This window comes from Ambystoma mexicanum, chromosome 14 (assembly GCF_040938575.1).
Source record: "Ambystoma mexicanum isolate Mex_15411 chromosome 14, UKY_AmexF1_1, whole genome shotgun sequence".
In the NCBI taxonomy this organism is placed as follows: Eukaryota; Metazoa; Chordata; class Amphibia; order Caudata; family Ambystomatidae; genus Ambystoma; species Ambystoma mexicanum.
The window spans coordinates 147,046,747-147,066,061 of NC_090940.1; the positions used below are offsets into that span (position 1 = coordinate 147,046,747).

At 47.5% G+C, this 19,315-nt stretch overlaps 1 protein-coding gene across 2 annotated transcripts in view; it reads right to left on the reverse strand.

Annotated features, from left to right (window-relative positions):
• FANCM (FA complementation group M) overlaps window positions 1-19,315 on the reverse strand; it is a 1,896,264-nt gene that overhangs the window by 1,101,166 nt on the left and 775,783 nt on the right. For both annotated transcript variants that reach the window (XM_069638749.1, XM_069638750.1), the window contains one exon: window positions 17,987-18,118. In XM_069638749.1, coding sequence (XP_069494850.1) covers window positions 17,987-18,118 — 132 coding nt within the window. The remainder of the gene's footprint in view (window positions 1-17,986; window positions 18,119-19,315) is intronic.

Here is a 19,315-nt window from a genome sequence, read left to right on the forward strand (position 1 = left end):
GGAAGTGCAGTTTCTGCGGTTCTCAGGGTTGGGAAGTGCGTGCCCAAGCAGGAAGTATTTTCTTTGACTCTGTTTTCAATGGCTACATATGATTTATGCAGCAAAGCCACTAATAAGAAGGCTACTTGCTCAAGGGTGTTGGCGCTTGGATCAAAAGGGGATTTTGTCAGGAGCTGTGGATTTGCGGTTAAGATCAATATCATTTTCAGGGGTGTCTGGAGACAACACAACTAAACAAAAAAAGAGTTCCTTTCATCCACCTTCTGAGGATGTGGTAGATGTCTTGACTATGGAGATTGGGCAATCCAGTAGTGTTCCGACCTGCTCAGATTGCTAAGCATGCTTTCTGGGACATTCAAACAATGGTCAGCAACGTACCACCTACTATGGACCTGATTTCGTATGTCTCCATCCTTGCACCCATTGTTTCAGAAGAGCTATCTAGAAGTGTGCGTCTGTTGATAGATCCGGCCTCAGCATTACGTATCAAGGTGGATTTGAGAGAAGAAGTTATCCATTCTGCAATGGGAAATCTTAATCTCCTTGAGAAGTCACCAGAGTTATTTGGTGGGAACTCTGTCACCAGTACCCCTTTGTTACACAACTCTCACCACCAGACAATTGTCTTCTATTGTCACCTATGTCTGGCGTAGCTGCAAATTCCATTCTAAATGCCATGCCAGAATTGGAGGATTCGAATTCCATTTGGGCAGCGATACGTTTGAGGCTAAACACCTTACTAACAGCATCAACGAATATGAAGGACATATGCAAAATCAAATCTATGTTATGCGCCTATAACCAGAAGCTGTCTTTTTTGGAGGGCTTTATTGTAGCACACTCGAGATTACACTACCCGACGCTCCCCCTTTGTCCGCTACTATTTCAACTGTTGCAGTTCAGGTGCTTTCGATAAGTGAGCCCAAATCTCCCAATGTTCTAGAAATGGATCCTGAGTTTCTTCTCTCTCCTTTGTATGACAATCAGATTGGTGTCTTAGGTTCCGACCGTCAGGAATAGTCTATAGTAGATCATCACCAAAATAATCTTGCACAGGAAAAGGTTATCAAGAGGAAGAAGTCGTCTACGGTTTGTAGGCTGGAAAATAAAACAAAAATCCTTAAAGGCGCAAAAAATAAAACAAATTGTGGGTCACAGACATTTCGAAGGAACCTCAGACATCAATTGTCATTCTTCCATGGGGGCTGTAAGGTTGACTAGGAATGATCAACAAGCTGGGCCCTCAGATATTAATATAAGGTCATCCAGTTGGAGAGGGGGGGGTCAAAAGATGGACTTTAATAAAGAATTTGGCTCCTCAAATGACAATGAAAGGGACACTATTTTATCCTTCCTTCATAAAGGAAGCATTACCCGTGAGAAGGACAAGAGTGTAGATGTTGAAAGTGACTGAGATCAAGGAAGATCAGGACACCTGTGTTTCCGTGATTCGTGACACTTCTTCGACACTGGCTGAAAGGCTACATATGGCAGAGATCTTGGGGAAAAAATTATAAAATGTATTAAGTTTCATTCCGATGACAAGATGCCCCATGAAAATGATTAGCCTTTTGAATATTCTGTTGGCTCTGGTTGAAGCTTTTGGTGTACTGCGGCTGGTGAGAATTGTGAAATCAAGGGATGAGATCATCTTCAACAGCTCACACGTCTTGGACGTCCTTAAGAAACATTCATTCTAGTGACTTTGCTCTAATAGACTTCCCGGACTGTCAGAAATGATTTGGTATTCCTCCATGTCAATTCCAAACCTGTCCCGAGCTGCTATTGGGAGAAGCTGTGTGCCGCCTTATTATGGGCTATGATCTTTCCAGGTGGACTCCTCACTGTGGAAATACGACCAGTTGGGTTTATCTCAGGGGGAAAAGGCTGGGAAGATTGTGAAAAATACAGAATAGAGGGTCTCAAAGGATTTCTGGATGCCAAACGGGTGCTAGAACTAAGGGGGGTGGCTCAGGTTTGGGGCATGGGACACATTTGTGAATGTTGCTTCCTGGAATACACGAGGGTTCAATCATCTTTTTAGGGCAGGTGAAGATATTGATTTTGCGTCATCTTCACATGTGTTTCTTTTACAAGAGGTATGGTTAACCGTGCCATTCCATCTAGATGGTTCATGGTCCACCTTCAACTAGCCAGCCAGAGAGTAAAGGGACGCCCTTGCGGGGGCCTTATTATAGCAGCCAAAAACATAGCTTGTTGGGAAACTAGGCCGCTCCCTATTCTAGCAAACAGTTTGCTGGCACTGGAGCTTATGTTAAGACTGGAAAAAGATGGGCTTTGCTATAGATCCTAATTATTAATGTATATTTGAACCATCTGGTAAAGAGGGCTGATGATGATGTCGATTTAGTTGCACGTTTGCTGCAAGATTAGTATGGCTCAGGTGCTGGGGACTTTGTACTTTTAGCTGGTAACTTTAACTGCTATTGTGCTGCTCATAGGAGTGAAATGGGTCGAAGGAAAACTATGCCAAATAAAAGGGTGAGGGTGAATGCGGGAGATGTAGAGACAGTATGAATGAGTGGGGTTTGATGGGTCTAAATAAGGTCTTCTCGACTCAGGGCACCTTGGCCAACACTTGGCAATCAGCAAAGTCAGCCTCCAAAATCGACTACATGTTTATGTCACAGCCTTTGCTCGACCAATGTGTACATTGAGATTTTGCATATGGGCAACAGCGGCCACTCTTGGAAACTTGCCTCTCTCTTACGATGAGCCTGATCCTTCTGGTGAAACCAATCTGAAAATCAACAATGCAGGAAATCGCATGGTCACCCAGAATTATGAGCAAATTTAATGAGAAACTAGATGGTTTCATCGCAACTTCCTCATGACGAGATTTAAGGGATATTGTCACGGTTGGTAGTTTCGCACATTTTGTTAGTAAAGAGAAAAGAGCCTGTGGAGGAATGGGGATATTCCCCCTCAGCCCAGGGGCAGAAGAAGGCAAAGGTTTGGTGTGGAGATGCAGGCAAAATAGAGGATTCTGAGGAGACACACACAGGGTGTGAAAAGTTCTGTTAAATATCGATAAATTGGACAAAAATGAAAACCCCAAATCAGACATTTAAGAATTGGTTAAAAAGACGATAGGCACACTAACATTACAGAGAGGGGGCAGAGATGCCCAGTAGACAGTGCAAGTGTGATGGAAGATCTCTCTTAGACTTGGTAAGTGGGGATGATAATGGCCTCTAAATAAACAAATCCTATTTTTGAGGAGGTCTAGACAAGTCATTTGCCCAGACTATACGCCTCGGTAAAACATATAGTAGGTTCTATGATACCCTGGACGCTTACCCTTTGGTATTATCATTGATGAAGATGACATTGATCTATTTATAAAAGCTGCTAAGATTTCCAGGGACGCTGGTCCAGATGGGCTTACAAATTTAGTAAGGAAGAACAACCTGGTTTTATGGTCTAAAATATATTTACTATTTACTATTCTCCGATATGTTGTCCTCTAACATGATTCTGGTGTCAGGAGGTCTGCCATAATTAACACCATCTTTAAAAAGATCCCTTCCATCCAACTACCGTCCCATCACTCTTTTGGGCCTCGGCAGAAACATTCTGCTGCCATCATCCTAATGGGTGTGGGATAAATCTGTCCCTCGTGGATTTAACATCTGCAATTGATAGCGTGATCAAAGAGACCTTGTGGGTGAAGTTAACCCAGTGTGAAATCCCTTCCAGCCTACTGGAAATCATAATCACCCTTCATACAAACACTATGAAGGTGCACTTGAATCTTGTGGTTATTTGACCAGATAAGTATTAACTGCCAGGGGGTGCAGCAGGGCTGTGTCCTGGCCCCTGCTTTTTTAATCTTGATCTTAGTGATATAGCAGATTAGCTTTGTCAGGTTACAGCATGCCCCCTTCAAGCTAGGTCCACTAGGTTTGCATTATTTTGCATACGCAGATGACCTGGTGATCTTTGACCAAACCCCCAACGGCCTTCAACGACCCTTTGTCATTCTGAACGATTTCATGGACGCACACGATCTAGCGATAAATGCGCAGAAATCTAAAATTATGGTCTGTAGCACAAAAAGGAAGATTTCCTCTTTCTCCTGGAAAGATGCCCCCATAGACGTATCACATATCATTCCAGCATTATTATATGATGTGGATCTATTTTATTATGGGGAAGATATGAATTGGCAAGTCCTAGAGGGCCTGATATGGAGAGGCACCCAGAGTCTGACAAAATGTGTTACAGCTAGCGTAATCCGACAAGAACTTGGTCTTATTTCAATCAGGGCTCAGATTGAGTGGAAAGTTTACCTTTTATCGTAAAATCAGGCTTCCAGTCCAGAACTCTCTATTCAAGGATCTTAAAGCCATTATGTTGAATTAATCATCTAAATGTTTATTAGGGTGGATCCAGTTGTGTCATTCTTTACTATCTGTCAAGATTGGGTGACATTCTGTACTCATTTCCCCATAAGGTCAAAAAGGCATTATGGGAATCAGACTGGACTGGAACAAAAGAAAGAAATGTGAACTGTGTGTTGTTCTGGGAAACCGCTAGTTGTCAAAGGCTGTTACTTTGCCTGAACCAAATATTTCAAAAATGTTCTTCTTGTTTTTGGAGATCAAAATTCATACGGTTCCATACTCCACCCAAAGGCAGAAGTGGAATGAGCTAGAAATGGTATAGAGTCGAGAGGGTATGTATGTAGGCTTTGTGGGCAACCTGACAACATTGAGACACGAAAACATCTTTTATTGAACTGTCCAAATACTTATTTGAACAAATATCAATATTTTAATCAGTTTTCTGTGGGTGGTCGTAGAGGTTTATGTCTCTGGATGAATTTTGGACTGAAATCTTGGATGAAATTTTAAGTCAATTTTAGAATATTGTGTAATAACATTTTTGTGCTTATTTGTGATGAAATTCTTTTGCTTGTTCTGTAATTTTTTGTTGTGTAAGGTTCTATTAGAAACCAAGAACACAAATAATACTTCTTTTTAAAATCCAGCCTGGTGAGGAATATGATTGACACTTCACCCTCTCACTCCCTGCTGGTCACAGGAAGGAGGATTCCTCAGAGCATTGAGCCTGTCCCCCCGCCTGAGACTTGCAGTGCATGGGAAGGGAGAAGACTGAGGCTCCTGACCCATTCCATGCTGGCGGTGCCTGGAGAGTGGAACTTTCTGAGCCAAGGTGTTTACATGTTTATGCAAGTGAATATATAAATATGTATCCCTCTGTTTTTTGTTTGAATGCGGATAGAAGCGTTTGTTAGTGAGTGAATGAGGTGGCGTGTATGTGTGCACGTGCGTGTGAACACTGCAAGGTTTGTTTAATGTTTTATTACAGGCCTATCTTCAAGCATCTAGTGTGGATATATTTTCTTATAGTGACACTGCATTTTTTACTGGGCATTAAGCCAACAGGATAAGTGTTGGCAAGTGAGTGTGGGAGTTTGTGCACAAACAGCAAGGACATGTTTTCATATTGTGGTTTGGATTTCTTAATAGGCATAAAGGGTAAAGCTAGGTAATGAGTCTACTAGACTGGCCTACATTGGTGCAGACCATCTGGATATGTTGCAATACTGTGGCATGGCATTTATTAATGGCAAAACCAATGCAGATATGTTTGTATATAATAATACTGGCATATATTGTTGCAGTCTGCATGAATGATATATTTTATTTATATCGCACCTATACACAGGTGTTTCAGAGCGCGACCAGGCAAAGGGAGGGGGAGCAGGGGAGAAAACAAAAACAAGCAATCTTACTAGGCCCAGTGACACTGAGAATGCGCAAGTGCATGGGAAAGGGGTAAAGTGCAAAGAAAAAAGGGAGGGGGGCAAAGAAGTGCAAGGCATAGGAAAAATAATAAGTTAGTGGATAAATAAGTGAATAAATAAGGTGATAAGAGCAGTGATTAGTGCAGTGCAGGAAAAGTCAGATAGGGTAACATCTGATAAGTGCAGGAGGGGAGTGGGGGGGACCTGTAAGGGTACAGATAACAGGCCCCCCCAATGTGTATGTATAGGGACAACCAACATGAAAATGTATTTTTACACTGGCATATGTTGTGGCCAAATACATCAGGAGAATGTTCTTGTGCACTGTTGGTGACTTGTATCTGATTTTTCATGCGTTACCTGTGACAGGGCCAGAGATCTGCCCCAGTCAGGTGGGTAAAGGATCTCTTCTCAGCAAGGTGTGGGAGGCCTACATGGGTTAATGTCAGAGGCTGTCCTTCATCCGAAATGGGGTGGTGGAGTTGAAAGGGCGGGTTTCCACGTACTGGACCATAAGGGTGGTCACATTCCCAAATCTTCCCTTGGATATTGTGTCTTCACGTTAGGATTTGGGCAATTTTATTTATAATAGTTCCTTAAAAAACAAAAAGGTTTTGGAAACACTTCTGTTTTGTCATAAAAGGCTGTCCTCAAGATGAAGCAACATTGACTTTATTAGGTCTTCCCTTGAGGGCAGGTTCTTTCTTTAAAAGACCCCCACTTATCCCTGATTAATGTATTTTCTGGGAGGTGGGTATATTTCGTATATCTGGGACCTACAGTCCTCGCGTCAGCTTCTTTTTTTATTTCTGTTTTGTTTTTTTCTTTTGTCTTGCTGTTGTTAATATAGAACGTTTTTCCTATATTTCTGTGTGTTTTATACACAGTAATGATCCTTGATCAGTCCTTATCTTCATTAGGGTAGATTGTACTGTATTCTGACATATTGCTTTCAAGTATGCAGGTACAGAGTTGTGATGAGCCGACCGGTTTCAGTGGTAGGAGACCACTTTCATCAGGGCTGAAAACAGCTTAACCATTTATGTTGCTGTTGGTGTTTTTAGGGCTAGAAATAGCTTCCTTACATGCATGCGGACCAGTCCCCCAATTATTTGGTGTCTTCTCTTCTTGGGAGGGTCCTAGATGTATAGATGTAAGCTTCAGTCCTACTGCAGATGCCACTGTGAATCAGACTTCTGCACAGGGTACCTGACAAGCACTGCATAGATCTCAGCGTGTCGGCTGTACAATTACGTTAAGGAGTTGAAAGGGCACCAATTCCTGCACTTTGCCCATGTGCCTGTTTGTATGCCAACATTACCAATGTATTACCTCATGCCTTTACAGCATCATTCTGGCCAGCGTCTTTCTACTTTTTCGGAACCCGGCCCCCAATAAGCAGCATGAAGACCAGCAGCAGACACGCCGATAGAGACAATTGGTTACAACCAAGAAGCAGAACCACTGGAGCACAGTAGCAAGGATCGAGTACACCGCTACACGACCAGCTCTGGAGAAGACATGAGCCAGAGAGCGGGACGCTCCTCTACAATCCACTCACCATTAACAAGCATGTGTGGGCACGTAGCGTTGGTCAAGACTAAGACAAAATTTGACATAATGCTTAACTGCAGGGACACCACATTGGGGACCCCCGCCCAATCCGGCACACCCAAACACCCAAGAGGCTGCAGAATCTCCAGATGAACTTGGGAAATGATTGTCGTGGACCGGAACAGCAGTTCCGTGGATAAAAAGGGGGCAGGGCGCGCAACACAAATTATTATCCTGTCTGTAACACCTCCATGGATCAAAGAACAGCCAGCGGTTGGCCAGGGAAGCCAGGTGAGGCAATGAGCCAATAGAGGGTTACAGGTGAGGACAAAAGGGAGAACAAGAAACAGGAAGGCATGGCTTAATCGGGTTAGATCAAGGGGGGAGCAGGAGGACTGAGACCAGCAGGACAATGGACGGAGCAGTGGAGTGTGGTCAAGATTTATTGAAGGAGTGTGCAAGGTGAGGTATTAGTTGGTGTGAGAGAGTGGTACTGAAATGTGAGTGTGTGATAGGTGTGTGCGTGGTATAGGTAGGGGGAGAACAGGGAGTGAAAGCGAGGTGGCTTTAAATAATGAATGGATAGTGGCTGTGGGTGAAGGTATCGGTGGAGTGTAGTAATAAGTGTTGGGATGGAGGCGCTAGTTGTGTGTAGACAGCAGTAGTAGTGTGGAAAGGGGAGTAAAAGTAATGTGGAGAGGAGAGTATTAGTGGCATAGAGTACAGGGGTAGGAGTAGTGTGGAACAGAGAGTAGTAGAGGTGGGAAGCACAGTAGTGAAATGTAGCGAGAAGAACCAGTGACAAGCAGAGAGTAGTAGGGTGCAAGATCAGAGGGTGGAGGCCATTACGAGATGGACTATCGAAGTGACAAAAGAGGAAGTGGTAGAGAGCGAGACATGGGAGGGTGGAGCAGGAAAGGAGGAAGGAAGTTTAAGAGAAATAAGGGAAAGTAACAGTAAAGTAAAATCCATAGAGAGCATTTAAGGAGAACCCCTCCCATTACTCTTACGTCCCGTCCCCTTTCCTCCATACTGCATGGGCGATTACAACGGAATGTAGCCCCATAGTGGAGAGGAGACCCTCCTTCAGCAAATAGGTTCCTGAGAACCGCATCCAAACAGTAATGCTTGCAGAAAGCCGAGGGAGAGGCCCAAGTGGCCACCCTGCTTATGACTTGCCAACGGACATGGCGCTGGAATGCAATGGTCGTTACCTTGGCCCTGATTGCGTGGGCATGCATGTTGGCCGGGACTGGCTTGTGCTGGCCCTCATTCGCTTCTTTGACGGCCGAGACCATCCAGAGGGATATCAAGGCCTTGGAGGACTGATAGCCTGGTCTTGAGCCTCCGAACGTGACAAACAGGGCATCCGATTTGCAGAAGCCCTTGGCTTCATCCTTGGGATCGGGAAAGAACGTAGGAAGGACTATTTCCTCATTCAAGTGGAAAGCAGACGACACCTTGGACAGAAATGCCAGGTGTGTCCGCAGGACTACTTTGTCCCTGTGAAATATGGTATATGGCTCTGAGGCGACCAGCGCCTGTATTTCGCTGACACTATGAGTCGAATTGAGGCCGACTAGCAGGGCTGTCTTGATGGTGACCAGCCTGATGTCGGCCGATGCCAGTGGCTCAAACGGTTTGTGCGCCAGAGAGCCCAAGACTATGTGGAGGTCCCAAACAGGGAGCGGCCCCCTGACGGGCGGATAGAGCCTTGCAAGCCCCGTCAGATGTTTGATGATAGAATTGGAGGAGGAGAAGATCTCCTCCTCTGAGTTCCTGTAAGCCCAAACGGCTGCGAGGTATGTACGGCAGGTGTCCACCTGCACCCCAGAGTGGGCAAGGTGCACAGAGAAGGAGAGCATGTCGTCCAAAGAACATGCCAGGTGGTCGATTTCCTTGGAGTCTGCCCAGATGCAGAATCTAGTCCATTTACTCTTATATTGGGCCCTGGTAGCCTTGCTCCTTGCGCCCTGTATGATTTCCAGATTAGCCTGTGAGAGGTGGAGGTGCTGCAGCATTACCTGCTCAGGTACCACGCTGTGAGAGCTAGTTTGTGTGGGGCGAGGTGGATGACCCTGTCCCCCTGTTGAGCCAGAAGATGTGCTAGGCCCGTCGAGAGGTGAATTGGAGGCACCTTCGAGAGGCTGAGCATCTCCGAAAACCGTGGCCTGGCCGGCCACCATGGAGCTATTAGAATGATGTTGAGTTGGTGAGACTCCTTGATCTTGCAAATCACTCTGTGAATTAGCGGAGTGGGCGGGAAGGCGTTAGAGCACATGCCGTTCCACTGAAGCCGAAATGCATCGCCTAGGGAGACGGGGCCCTGTCCCTGGCAGGAGGCGAACAGAGGGCACTTCTTGTTGTGCCTGGTGGCAAAGCGATCCACCTGGGGATGACCCCGCCTGTTGAAGATCTCCTGAATTATGAGGTTGTTTAGCTGCCACTCGTAATTGTCCGCTCCCAACCTGCTGAGTCTCTCTGCCTCCAGGATGGCTTCCCCCGGGAGGTGGACTGCCATGAGGTATATGTAATTTTCCAGGGCCCACTCCCACATGCCGATTGCCAGTCTGCACAGAGGAGGGGATCTGGTGCCTCCCTGCTTGTTGACTTAATACATGCTGGTCGAGTAATCTGTCTGGATGAGAACAACCTTGCCCCTGAGAAGTGGTAGGAATGCTCTGAGCGTTAGCCAGATGGCGTTCAGCTCTAACCAATTGATGTGGTATTCCTGCTCCTGTCGAGTCCAGATGCAGTGGACGCAGAGATCGTCCAGGGTGGCCTCACAGCCCTCGAGCGAGGAGTATGTGGTGATGGTGGCCTGCGGGGAGGGCCGCCGAAAGGGCTGACCCGTCCGTAGGTTGCAGTCCCTGGACCACCATGTTAGGTCGGGGTAGAGAGATGGAGGACTGCTGATCATCTCGGATTGGGAGCCCCGCTCCTGGTTCCATGATGCCGCGAAGTGCAGCTGAATCCTCCTCATCCTCAATCTCGTGTGGAACGGCTAAAAGGACTGCCGTCAAGAGACCCAGGAGATGCTGGTACCACCAATCCGAGGTCACCTCTCTGCCGAGGAAGTGGGAGGTGGCCCTCTTGATGGCCAAGATCTTGTCCTCCGAAGGAAATAACTTCTCGGAGCACATGTCCCAGATGAGGTCCAAGAATGTCAGAGTCTGCGTGGGCTGCAGCTGCAACTTCTTGAGATTGAGCGAGAAGCCCAGATCGTGCAGTGAGTTCATAAGGGCATGGGAGGAGTGGTGAACTGTGGTGAACTGCTTCCGGAGATGTAGCCCTGACAAGCCAGTCGTCGAGAAATGGGTAGAGGTGGAGGCCCTGCGCTCTCAAGATGGCAACCACCATATTCATTAGCCCAGTAAAGACTCTGGGGGCCGAGTTGAGGCCAAAAGGGAGGACCTTGTATTGAAAATGGTAGCAATGATCCTGGACCATAGGAAAGACCGATGGGGCTGCCAAATCGGGACGTGTAGGTACGCGTCCTTCAGATCCAGGGAGCACATCCAGTCTCCCTTGCACAATATCTCCGTTATACAAGCTGGCGTAACCATCTTGAATTTTTGTAGGGGTAAGAAGAGGTTGAGGGTGAAAAGGTCCAGCCAAATCTCAGGCCCCCCTGGTTTTTCTTCTGAATGGCGAAAATCCTGGAGTAAAAGCCAAAAACCTTGCTGGGAGGCTGGGACTTCCTCCACTGCCTGGTGCTCTACGAGCGACCAGATCTTCGCCAGAAGAGTTGCTGTGCCAACCTGAGGAAGTGGAGGGGAGGAGAGAGGAGAGGCTGAGATGGGTAGGCGGTACCCCGTGTATACTACAGAGAGGATCCAGGGGTCCACGAAATTCGGGCGCCAGAAATGTGCAGGAGAGCAAGCCTGCCCCCCACTGGAGACACGTGGACCTGAAGGGGCGTCTCATGCCTTCTTTCCCTCGGAGGCTGTCGCTGAGGAGGGGGACTGGAAAAAGCCGTTGCTCCCCCCCCTTTGTTGCTTGCGTCGGTTCCGAGATGGCGAGCAATCCGGTGTCATGCCACTTACCCGGGGTGCAGGGCGCATCTGCAGGTCCCGGCGCTTCCCGTCCTGGCGCATCTATCCCCGATACAGGTTGGGGGAACCTTGGTCATCTGCGGCTCAAGCCGCTTCCGGAATTTCCCGTACGCGTAGTTTGCGGAGGCGTGGAGGGCCGTGTTTTGCCCTTCGCGCATGCGCCGTCCACAGAGCGCTCGGGAAGTTGCAAGCTTGCTTCCCAAGCCTCGTTTTGGGCGCGTCAGCACCCGGGGACATCACGGATTGCGTTCCAAGCCTCCCGGGTGCTGCCTGCCCTATATAAAGGGCCAGTTTGCTTGAACAAACCGCGTCTCAACGCGGTTTGTTTCCTGATCGCGTTCTCGCTTGTGTTACTCTTGAGTGGCACCTTGTCAGTATTCCCAGTTCTTTGTCCTTGTCCTTCCCTGCTGAAGTTTCCTTTCCTTGTCTGCCTGAGGGAGTTCTTGCCTCATTTCCTTTCTAGCCAGTAGGATCCCTGGGCCTTATTCCTTCCTGCTCCCTTCCTACCTTCCAGATTTTTCCCTTGTTCTGCCCCAGGATTCCTAGTCCCTCCTGTCTTTTGCTTGTTGGTTCAGTGCCTTGCCTCCTGCCTCTTGCCTGTTGGTTCAGTGCCTTGCCTTCCCTGGAGTTCTGAGTCTACTAATCCTTCCACTGCACCTTCATCGGACACCCGCTACTTCTGGAGCCTAGCAGTGGTATCAGCTGTGGAATTTCCATCCAGTCAAGACCCGCCTTCCCTGTCAGTGCTTGCACTGTCCCGACGTCACACAAATCAGGGAAGTGCGCATCCGTGGCGTTGGGAGCTGGTTCACCACTGACCCTGTTTGAATTCAGGGTAGGTGTTGCGCTGGTTCCTCGGGTCACACATTCTGCAACCATCAGTCGGACAGCCTGACTACTTCACCACGACCATCCACTGGAAGTTCAGGTACCCAGCGCCCAAGAGACGCTTTCCTTAACATCCGGCTGCGCTGCTGTGACTGGGTGTACGACTTGGGCGTGGTCTTTGTCAAGATGGATAAAGACTTGGCTGTTTGTGAGCTGTTTTTCTCCTTGTCCAGCTCTTCGTCCGTGGTGGAGTGGAAGAGGGACCCGCTCCTCCTCGAACAGTAGATCTAATATGCGTTCCTGGACGTCCGGGTTGAATTTCTTCACCCAGAGCCACAATTCTCATGTCTGTGGGGATACAGATGGCACGGCCAGAGGTGTCAATATGGGCCACAATGGATTCCATGAGGTTCCTGAGTCACCAGCTTGAACTCAGCCATCACTTCCTTAAAGCGGGATTGGCTCAGCGTAGGGAGTTCCAGGAGGAAGTCTGCAATTTCCCGCCATTACCTTTGGTTAGGGGCATCCAGCATGGCATCGGCGTTGGCCTGACGAAGATGCAAGGACGCGTTGGAATATAGTTTCTTCCTGTACGCCTCCAAGATCTTCTCGTCATTGCTAGCAGCGCCGCAGAGGAAGAGGCTGAGGACGACTAGGGCTTGGAGTATAGTGATGCCGCAGCGATCACCGAGGAGTGTGGCGGAGGAGAGGCCGAGAGCAAGAGTGTATCCCGAGTGGGGCTTGAGCCAATCCTTCTTGGCCAGGGAGACTACATCGGTTTGCAGTGGAAACTACGTTTTGGCAGAGGGGCGTTGCGTGAGGACTTCAGCCAGAACCCTATCTGCCGGCTGCTCAACCTCTGGTTGGGGCAGGCCCAGGTACTCCGCCAGCCCAGCAAGACGTTTGTGGAAGGCCCTGGCTGAGAATAGCGTGTCCGGATGCTCCTCCTCATCTGTATCCTGCATATCAGGAGGATCCTGCAGAGGTGGAGGAGTAGCCGGACCCGGAGGCTGGGGTACAGTGACCGCGGGCGGAGGCTGAGGCTAGTACGGAACCGCCTCAGGTATCGGCTGGGGTGCCAGAGGGAGCGGCTGTGCCGGGGGCACCGGCAGAGGCGTTTGTGGTGCCGCTAGCATCATAGGGAGGACTTCCCTGATGGCGTCCTTGAGGATAACCCCTATTGGAGGTGACTTCATGAACCCGAGGAAACTCTCGAAGAACCCCTCTTCACTGGCCAGAGAGGTGGGAGGGGGTACTGACGGGGTAGTCGGGAGCTGCTGGAGCCGCTGCATACCCAGCCCATATGGACACAGAGGGAAGCTCCCCTGTGCATAAGAAGGATAGGCTGTAAGCCACGTACCTGTTTGTGGCCAGTCCCACCTTGACACTCGTTCTTCGCCGAACTCCTGGAATGGCTACTGACGGGTGCCTCTGTCTGCTGCGCTGGCCATCTTGTCGCGCTGCCTGCCCGTGCCTGTGATGTGTTGCCCGGCTCGCTGGGCCCAGCCTCCTCCAAGACTCTTCCGTGTGGATCACAAGCCCTACCCTGCTCCTCGGGCCTAGGCCAGCTAGATGTGACACCCGGGGGTCCGTAGATCTGCGTTTAGGCATCCCCTCCAACGTATTGCCAGTACTAGGGCGTAGACCCTCGGCCACATTGCATGTTCAAGGCCGGAGCCCCTCTGATGATATCCGGTACAAGAACCTTCCAGTCCCTCAACACTGCCACCGGGAGGATCCAGGGATCCCTCGGGCGGTAGCTGCAGCAGCCTCGGTGCACGGGCTGGTACAAGGACCTGAATGGTCCCTCCAGCGCAGGAGAGTCCTGGGGAAGGAGTCTCCTACGCGGGGTGCGATGGAAAATAGCAGCCCTACCTTGGGCCTGGCTCTGCGTTTCACGAAGTTCTTGAGGTCCTCTGAAGGCGACTTCTGGAAGAGCTCCCTCCACCTGGCTAGTCTGTTCTTCAGCGATTTCGATGACAGCGAAGCCACACGCTGTACAAGCTTGCCAACTGTGGTCTGGGCCAAGGCAACATAGGCAGAGGGCGTGGGGGTCTGAAGTTGGGAAGAACCCTTTGCAGGATAGACACCTGCTGAACCCTGTGGAAGTCGACATGCGCCGGTGTGGAGCGTGACGCCCGAGGACCGAGTACCCGAATGATAAAAAGTCAAAAACAGACAAAAAGAAGTATCCGCGCAGGGAATTACATGGCCGAAGCCAAACCCAGGAGCGCTGGTGAATTCGTCCCGTTCCAGTTGATGCAGAAAAGGGGACTGGGGTGTGGTACCGGAGGGCGGAGTCAGGGCAGCGCATGCTCCCTGGGAGGCACCCCCGCGTGCCTCTAAATTTAAAGGGGAAAAAGGTTCCGTCTCCCGTCCCTTGGAAGGGACACCCATGCAGTATGCAGGAAAGGGGACGGGACGTAAGAGTAAGCTAGGATTATGTATTTTTATATTGTTTTATGCACTGATTGATGACATACTTTAAATTCAATATCTTTTTTACTGTTGCTGAATGAGGATGTATTGACATTTTTAAATTGTATATTTTATGAAATTTATTTAGTAAAAATCAAATCTTGATCATAACACACAAAAAAATAAAAAGAAATAAGCCTTTGTGCACACTTATTTCTTTAGCATGGGGTGTCAAAATGCTCTCACTGCTAGGTTTCTGGGTACAGCACAACATCTCCTTGCATTTCAAATCAAAGCCATTTATAATGAAAGGTAGGCACACTATCCTCAAAAGTAATTGATTTATGCTTGGGACCCAGGAGCGTGGTTACCACCACAATGCATGAATGCATGCCAATTATGCACTTGCTAATCCTTTCATTACTGTCCAGTCAAGGAATGGCATCTGTCACAGACCTTCCAACAGACCTTCCAGCAGACCCACAAATGTTAGTATACTGTTACACCAGCACACTGCAAAACAGATCTATACATTGCTGGGAACTCCTGGTTAGCTTGATAGCATCTGCTACAAGGAACTCCTTTTGAATCCTCATGCTAACATACCTATGTTATAGTAACCTTTTTGGGAATGCATATCGGGGGCATCAGGACACATCTAGAATTGAGACAGGCATTGTATCAAGAGACCATCACAGACAAGTGAACATAGTATTGAAAACCTTTATTCTCAATGCTTAGGAGGGTGTAGCTTGCCCTAAATCTAAGATGGGAATGTTCCCTAACGGAAAGAAAACTAAGGGAAGTCTAGGTCTGTCAGGACAAAACAAAATACCATCTGTGTCAAAACATATGTTTGTCCTCACTTCTACAAAATAAAAGGGTAAATGGAATATGGCCAACTCAATAGTGTTCAAAGTACATTTAATGTGACCGTGGAGCCTTTCTCCAGCTCCCTTCCGCAAGTTTAGGGCACTCAGGATTATAAGATTCCCAAAGTCTCTCAGGTTTCACTTGGTAAAGAAAAGTTTGCTTGGCACAAAGTTCACTTGACAAAAAGTTCACTGTACCTTTTCCTGGTAAGTTCTTTGGGCTTCTACAGGTCTCCTTTCTATGAAACCAGAAGCCCTCTGTTTTAAACTTCTTCAATGGATCTCTTAGGCTTTCCTCTCCCAAGCTTAGACTCTTGTGGTTACCTCTGTTCAACCGGTTTAATCGCATTTCCTTTAACACAAAAAGTTCAACTCACAAAAGTTCCACTTGTTAGCATCACAAGTTTGCTTGGCTTCTTTTGGGACTGCCTTTCCCATTCTGAACAAAGTCCTTTTAGCCTTTCCCTTTTATTAGATCATGCAGCTCTTTGCTTTCAATTGGGCTCCCCCGATCATGGCGCAGTTATCAGACCACACGGGCCACCCATTACGGGTCACACAACCAGGTGCCTTGTCCTTGATAGAGTTCCCTTTCTTTTCCTTATACTGGGCTCTATGCGGCCAGCGTGTATGAATCTCCCACCTGGTGGCCACCCCGATGCTTTTCAGCACACTGTGTTCAATGTGAATACTTTTCTATCGGTTTAGGGGATTTTTCTCCCACTTCATTTCTCACACAGCTCCCCTTTTTAGGATCACTATTTCGTTCCCTTTACGTGTACGTGCACAGTTCCCCTCTTTTCAGACACTTTCTTTACACAGTAATTCAACAACTTTTAATTATACACGCGACCACTCTGCCACTATGCATCCTTGTAATTCTTTTTGCCAATTTCACACGACTCTTCTCCAGTCTTATGCGTTTGGGTTGCAACGTTGTATCTTGCTAGCTTACTTCAATACACTGGGCTCTCACTTCATTTCACTGACTGGTAGTGTTTTCTTCGCTCTTCTGTTAACATCTTTGTTATCAGAGGTCAAGGTCTCCCCACCTGCCCCTCAGACACTCCTGGGGCTCCTATCGTGGCCCGGTGGGACAGGCATTTCATTTGACCAATGTAACAAGGGATCAGCACGCCTCTCAGCTCCCTTTCTTTGGCCTTCTCTTCTTTTCTGGAAACTGTGGTCATTAGCCACGCTTCTCCCAGATGCTTCTTCACACAGACCCTCAGTATCTCTGTGTCCCCGTTTCTTCCAGTTGGTCCTAGGCAGCCACGGCTCCTCAGCTCTCCTCCTAACTTGCTCTGCTTTTCCTGGCAAAACCGGATTGGAACTGAGAAAGGATTCCCTGCTGGACTCAGCCACACAGCGTCGCTTCTGCTCTCCCAACTGCTGCTCTCTGCACTGCTGAGTGCCCCACCTTTTATACACACGAGCCATGTCAAGGGGTTTCAGTTGTGAGTCCTTGGTCTCCCTTACCTGGCTCTCATTAGACTAGTTAATGGGACATGTGACGCTTATGTTGCTTTTTCTTCATCCAAGTACCATAGTAGTAGGCAATTGAGCGCAGGTGTGTGTAGTTGTCACGTGCCTGACCTTGTTAGAGGAACATGTATGTTGGTAGTGTGGTGTAGTAGGCCACTCTAGACATCTTCCTCCTCACAGTACTATAGGGACTTTTCCCATAGGTAATCTTCCCTACTCTCTGGCGCCTCTTCCTCATCTCAGTATGTGTTAGAATTGGGGAGGTGGAACTGGGATAGGACTTAAAATATCCCATAAAGACTGAAGGAGAGTAGGGTGATTGATAATCAGGAAAAGGGGGATACTAAATCTCAGTACTAGCAGATATTGCATGTGGGACAATGATGGGACAGGTTTCACACTAGCCCAAAGAGGTTGTGGGAGGGATATGGGTAGATCAATCGTCAGTAAAAAAAAGGGGGATATTGTGTTTACCCTTCAGGCATCCTCTTCCCACTCCCCAAGGACCCCTTAATCGGGTGACCCTCCCTCGCTTGTCCACCCCCAGGGTCGGGTTCCAAAAGTTATGGCCCTTCCCTAGCCACCTGAATAAAGTATTCGAGGGGAGAAAATGTTAGGACGCCCTCAGGTTTCTCACAGTGCATATAAGATTTGCGCCATGCTATGAACTAGCTCCTGGTTCCCTTGAGTTAGCTCCCATTTACTGAGTGATGCCTGCTCCCAGGCTCTGCTTCTAGCTCTTGATCGTCAACTCTTAATTCAACCCATGCAAAGCAATACTATATTAAGCTTCACTCAAGAAAACTGAGATCTACCTCTGTAATCTTCCATCAGGTTTTGAATAAGCACAGCATCTTGAGAATCCACCGGTCAACAAAAACCCATTTTCACCTCCATTACAGGCCGCACTAATTCTAATGTATAGTATCACAAACAATTAAGAAGATCCTGATATTTTCAATGTACTGAATGCCACTAACCAAATGAAGAGTTAAACATTAGACTCCCATTCGCTTCAGACACCATTGATTCTGCAAACATGGTTTCCAATTGCTGGTACAAATTCATAAAATCTTGATTCCGGCTCAGTTCACTCCTTGCACGAGTTGCACCTAGGAATAAAAAAAACAAAACATCAGATCAATCGATAACCTGTATTTGTGCACATCTATTTAAAAAAGGTTTACTGTGTTTCTGCTAGAATAGCCTATCAATATTTTGATCTGATAATAGTTGGTTTCCAGCCTTCAAACACTCTGGCATCACTGCAGCAATTAAAGGGAGCGATTGCTTTCTAACTTACATTGCAAACCTTTTCCGTCCACACCAAAGAATTAAGTGGCATTGTGGACCCTGAAAACTATGGTGTGCTTGCCGCCAGTTGTTTTGAAAGCATATAAAACAAAAACATTAGCCAATTAGAGATTTCAAAGAAAGTAGAGATTGATGTTTATTCCCAATGTTTGAGTAGAGCAAGGTGGTGCTTTTCCTTGGTGAGGCTGCCTACGATGTAGAGTCGCCTTCCCCACCAGCCGTGCAGCGTAAACACTTTTTCATCTTCAAGGACATCTTTAAAATTTGCTTTTGAACGGCAGCAGTGGGTCTGCGTGCTTAACAGCCAGGGAGTAACTTTGTTGAAAATGTTGGGGTGGACATGACATCTGAGGGAAAAGTGCCCCAGCTAAATGAATGGGGATAAAATGGTGTGCCATGAAAGTTGGGGGGGACAAACACCCCCGCCCCCTCCTAAAATTACGCCCATGTTAATTAACAGCCTTTCATGGCTACCATGCCATGGCGGACCATTTTTATTAAACTCTTTATTTCGTTTTCACCAATAAAACATATTAGAAAGTATACAGGAGTTGGGTCATTACAACCTCAGTTCAATTAAAATATGCATCATCGATTACATATCACCTAGAAGTTGCAATCAACAATAAAGCAAAAAACTAACAAATCTATTAACGTTCCAACCCCAACCTAGAATTCAGTAACCAGAAATTACAAGACAGACCAACAAACAAAACACCAGACAAAGCACACAAACCCATGACAAACCCCCGTCACACCCAACGTATATATCATAACTACGCACTCTTGCTAATGTTCACTCATATAATTCATTGAAACCCCCCATAATTCCATATACAATTCGTCCCTATGCTGTCTATATAACACTTTTCGAATTTTGAAAGTATTTGCAAATCCAGTAGCCAGTCTTCCACCAACGGCTTTTTCCTGGTTTTCCACACACTCAGTTTTTGTTTAGTCGCCACTGGAAGGGCCTTGTTAATCCAATATAGTTC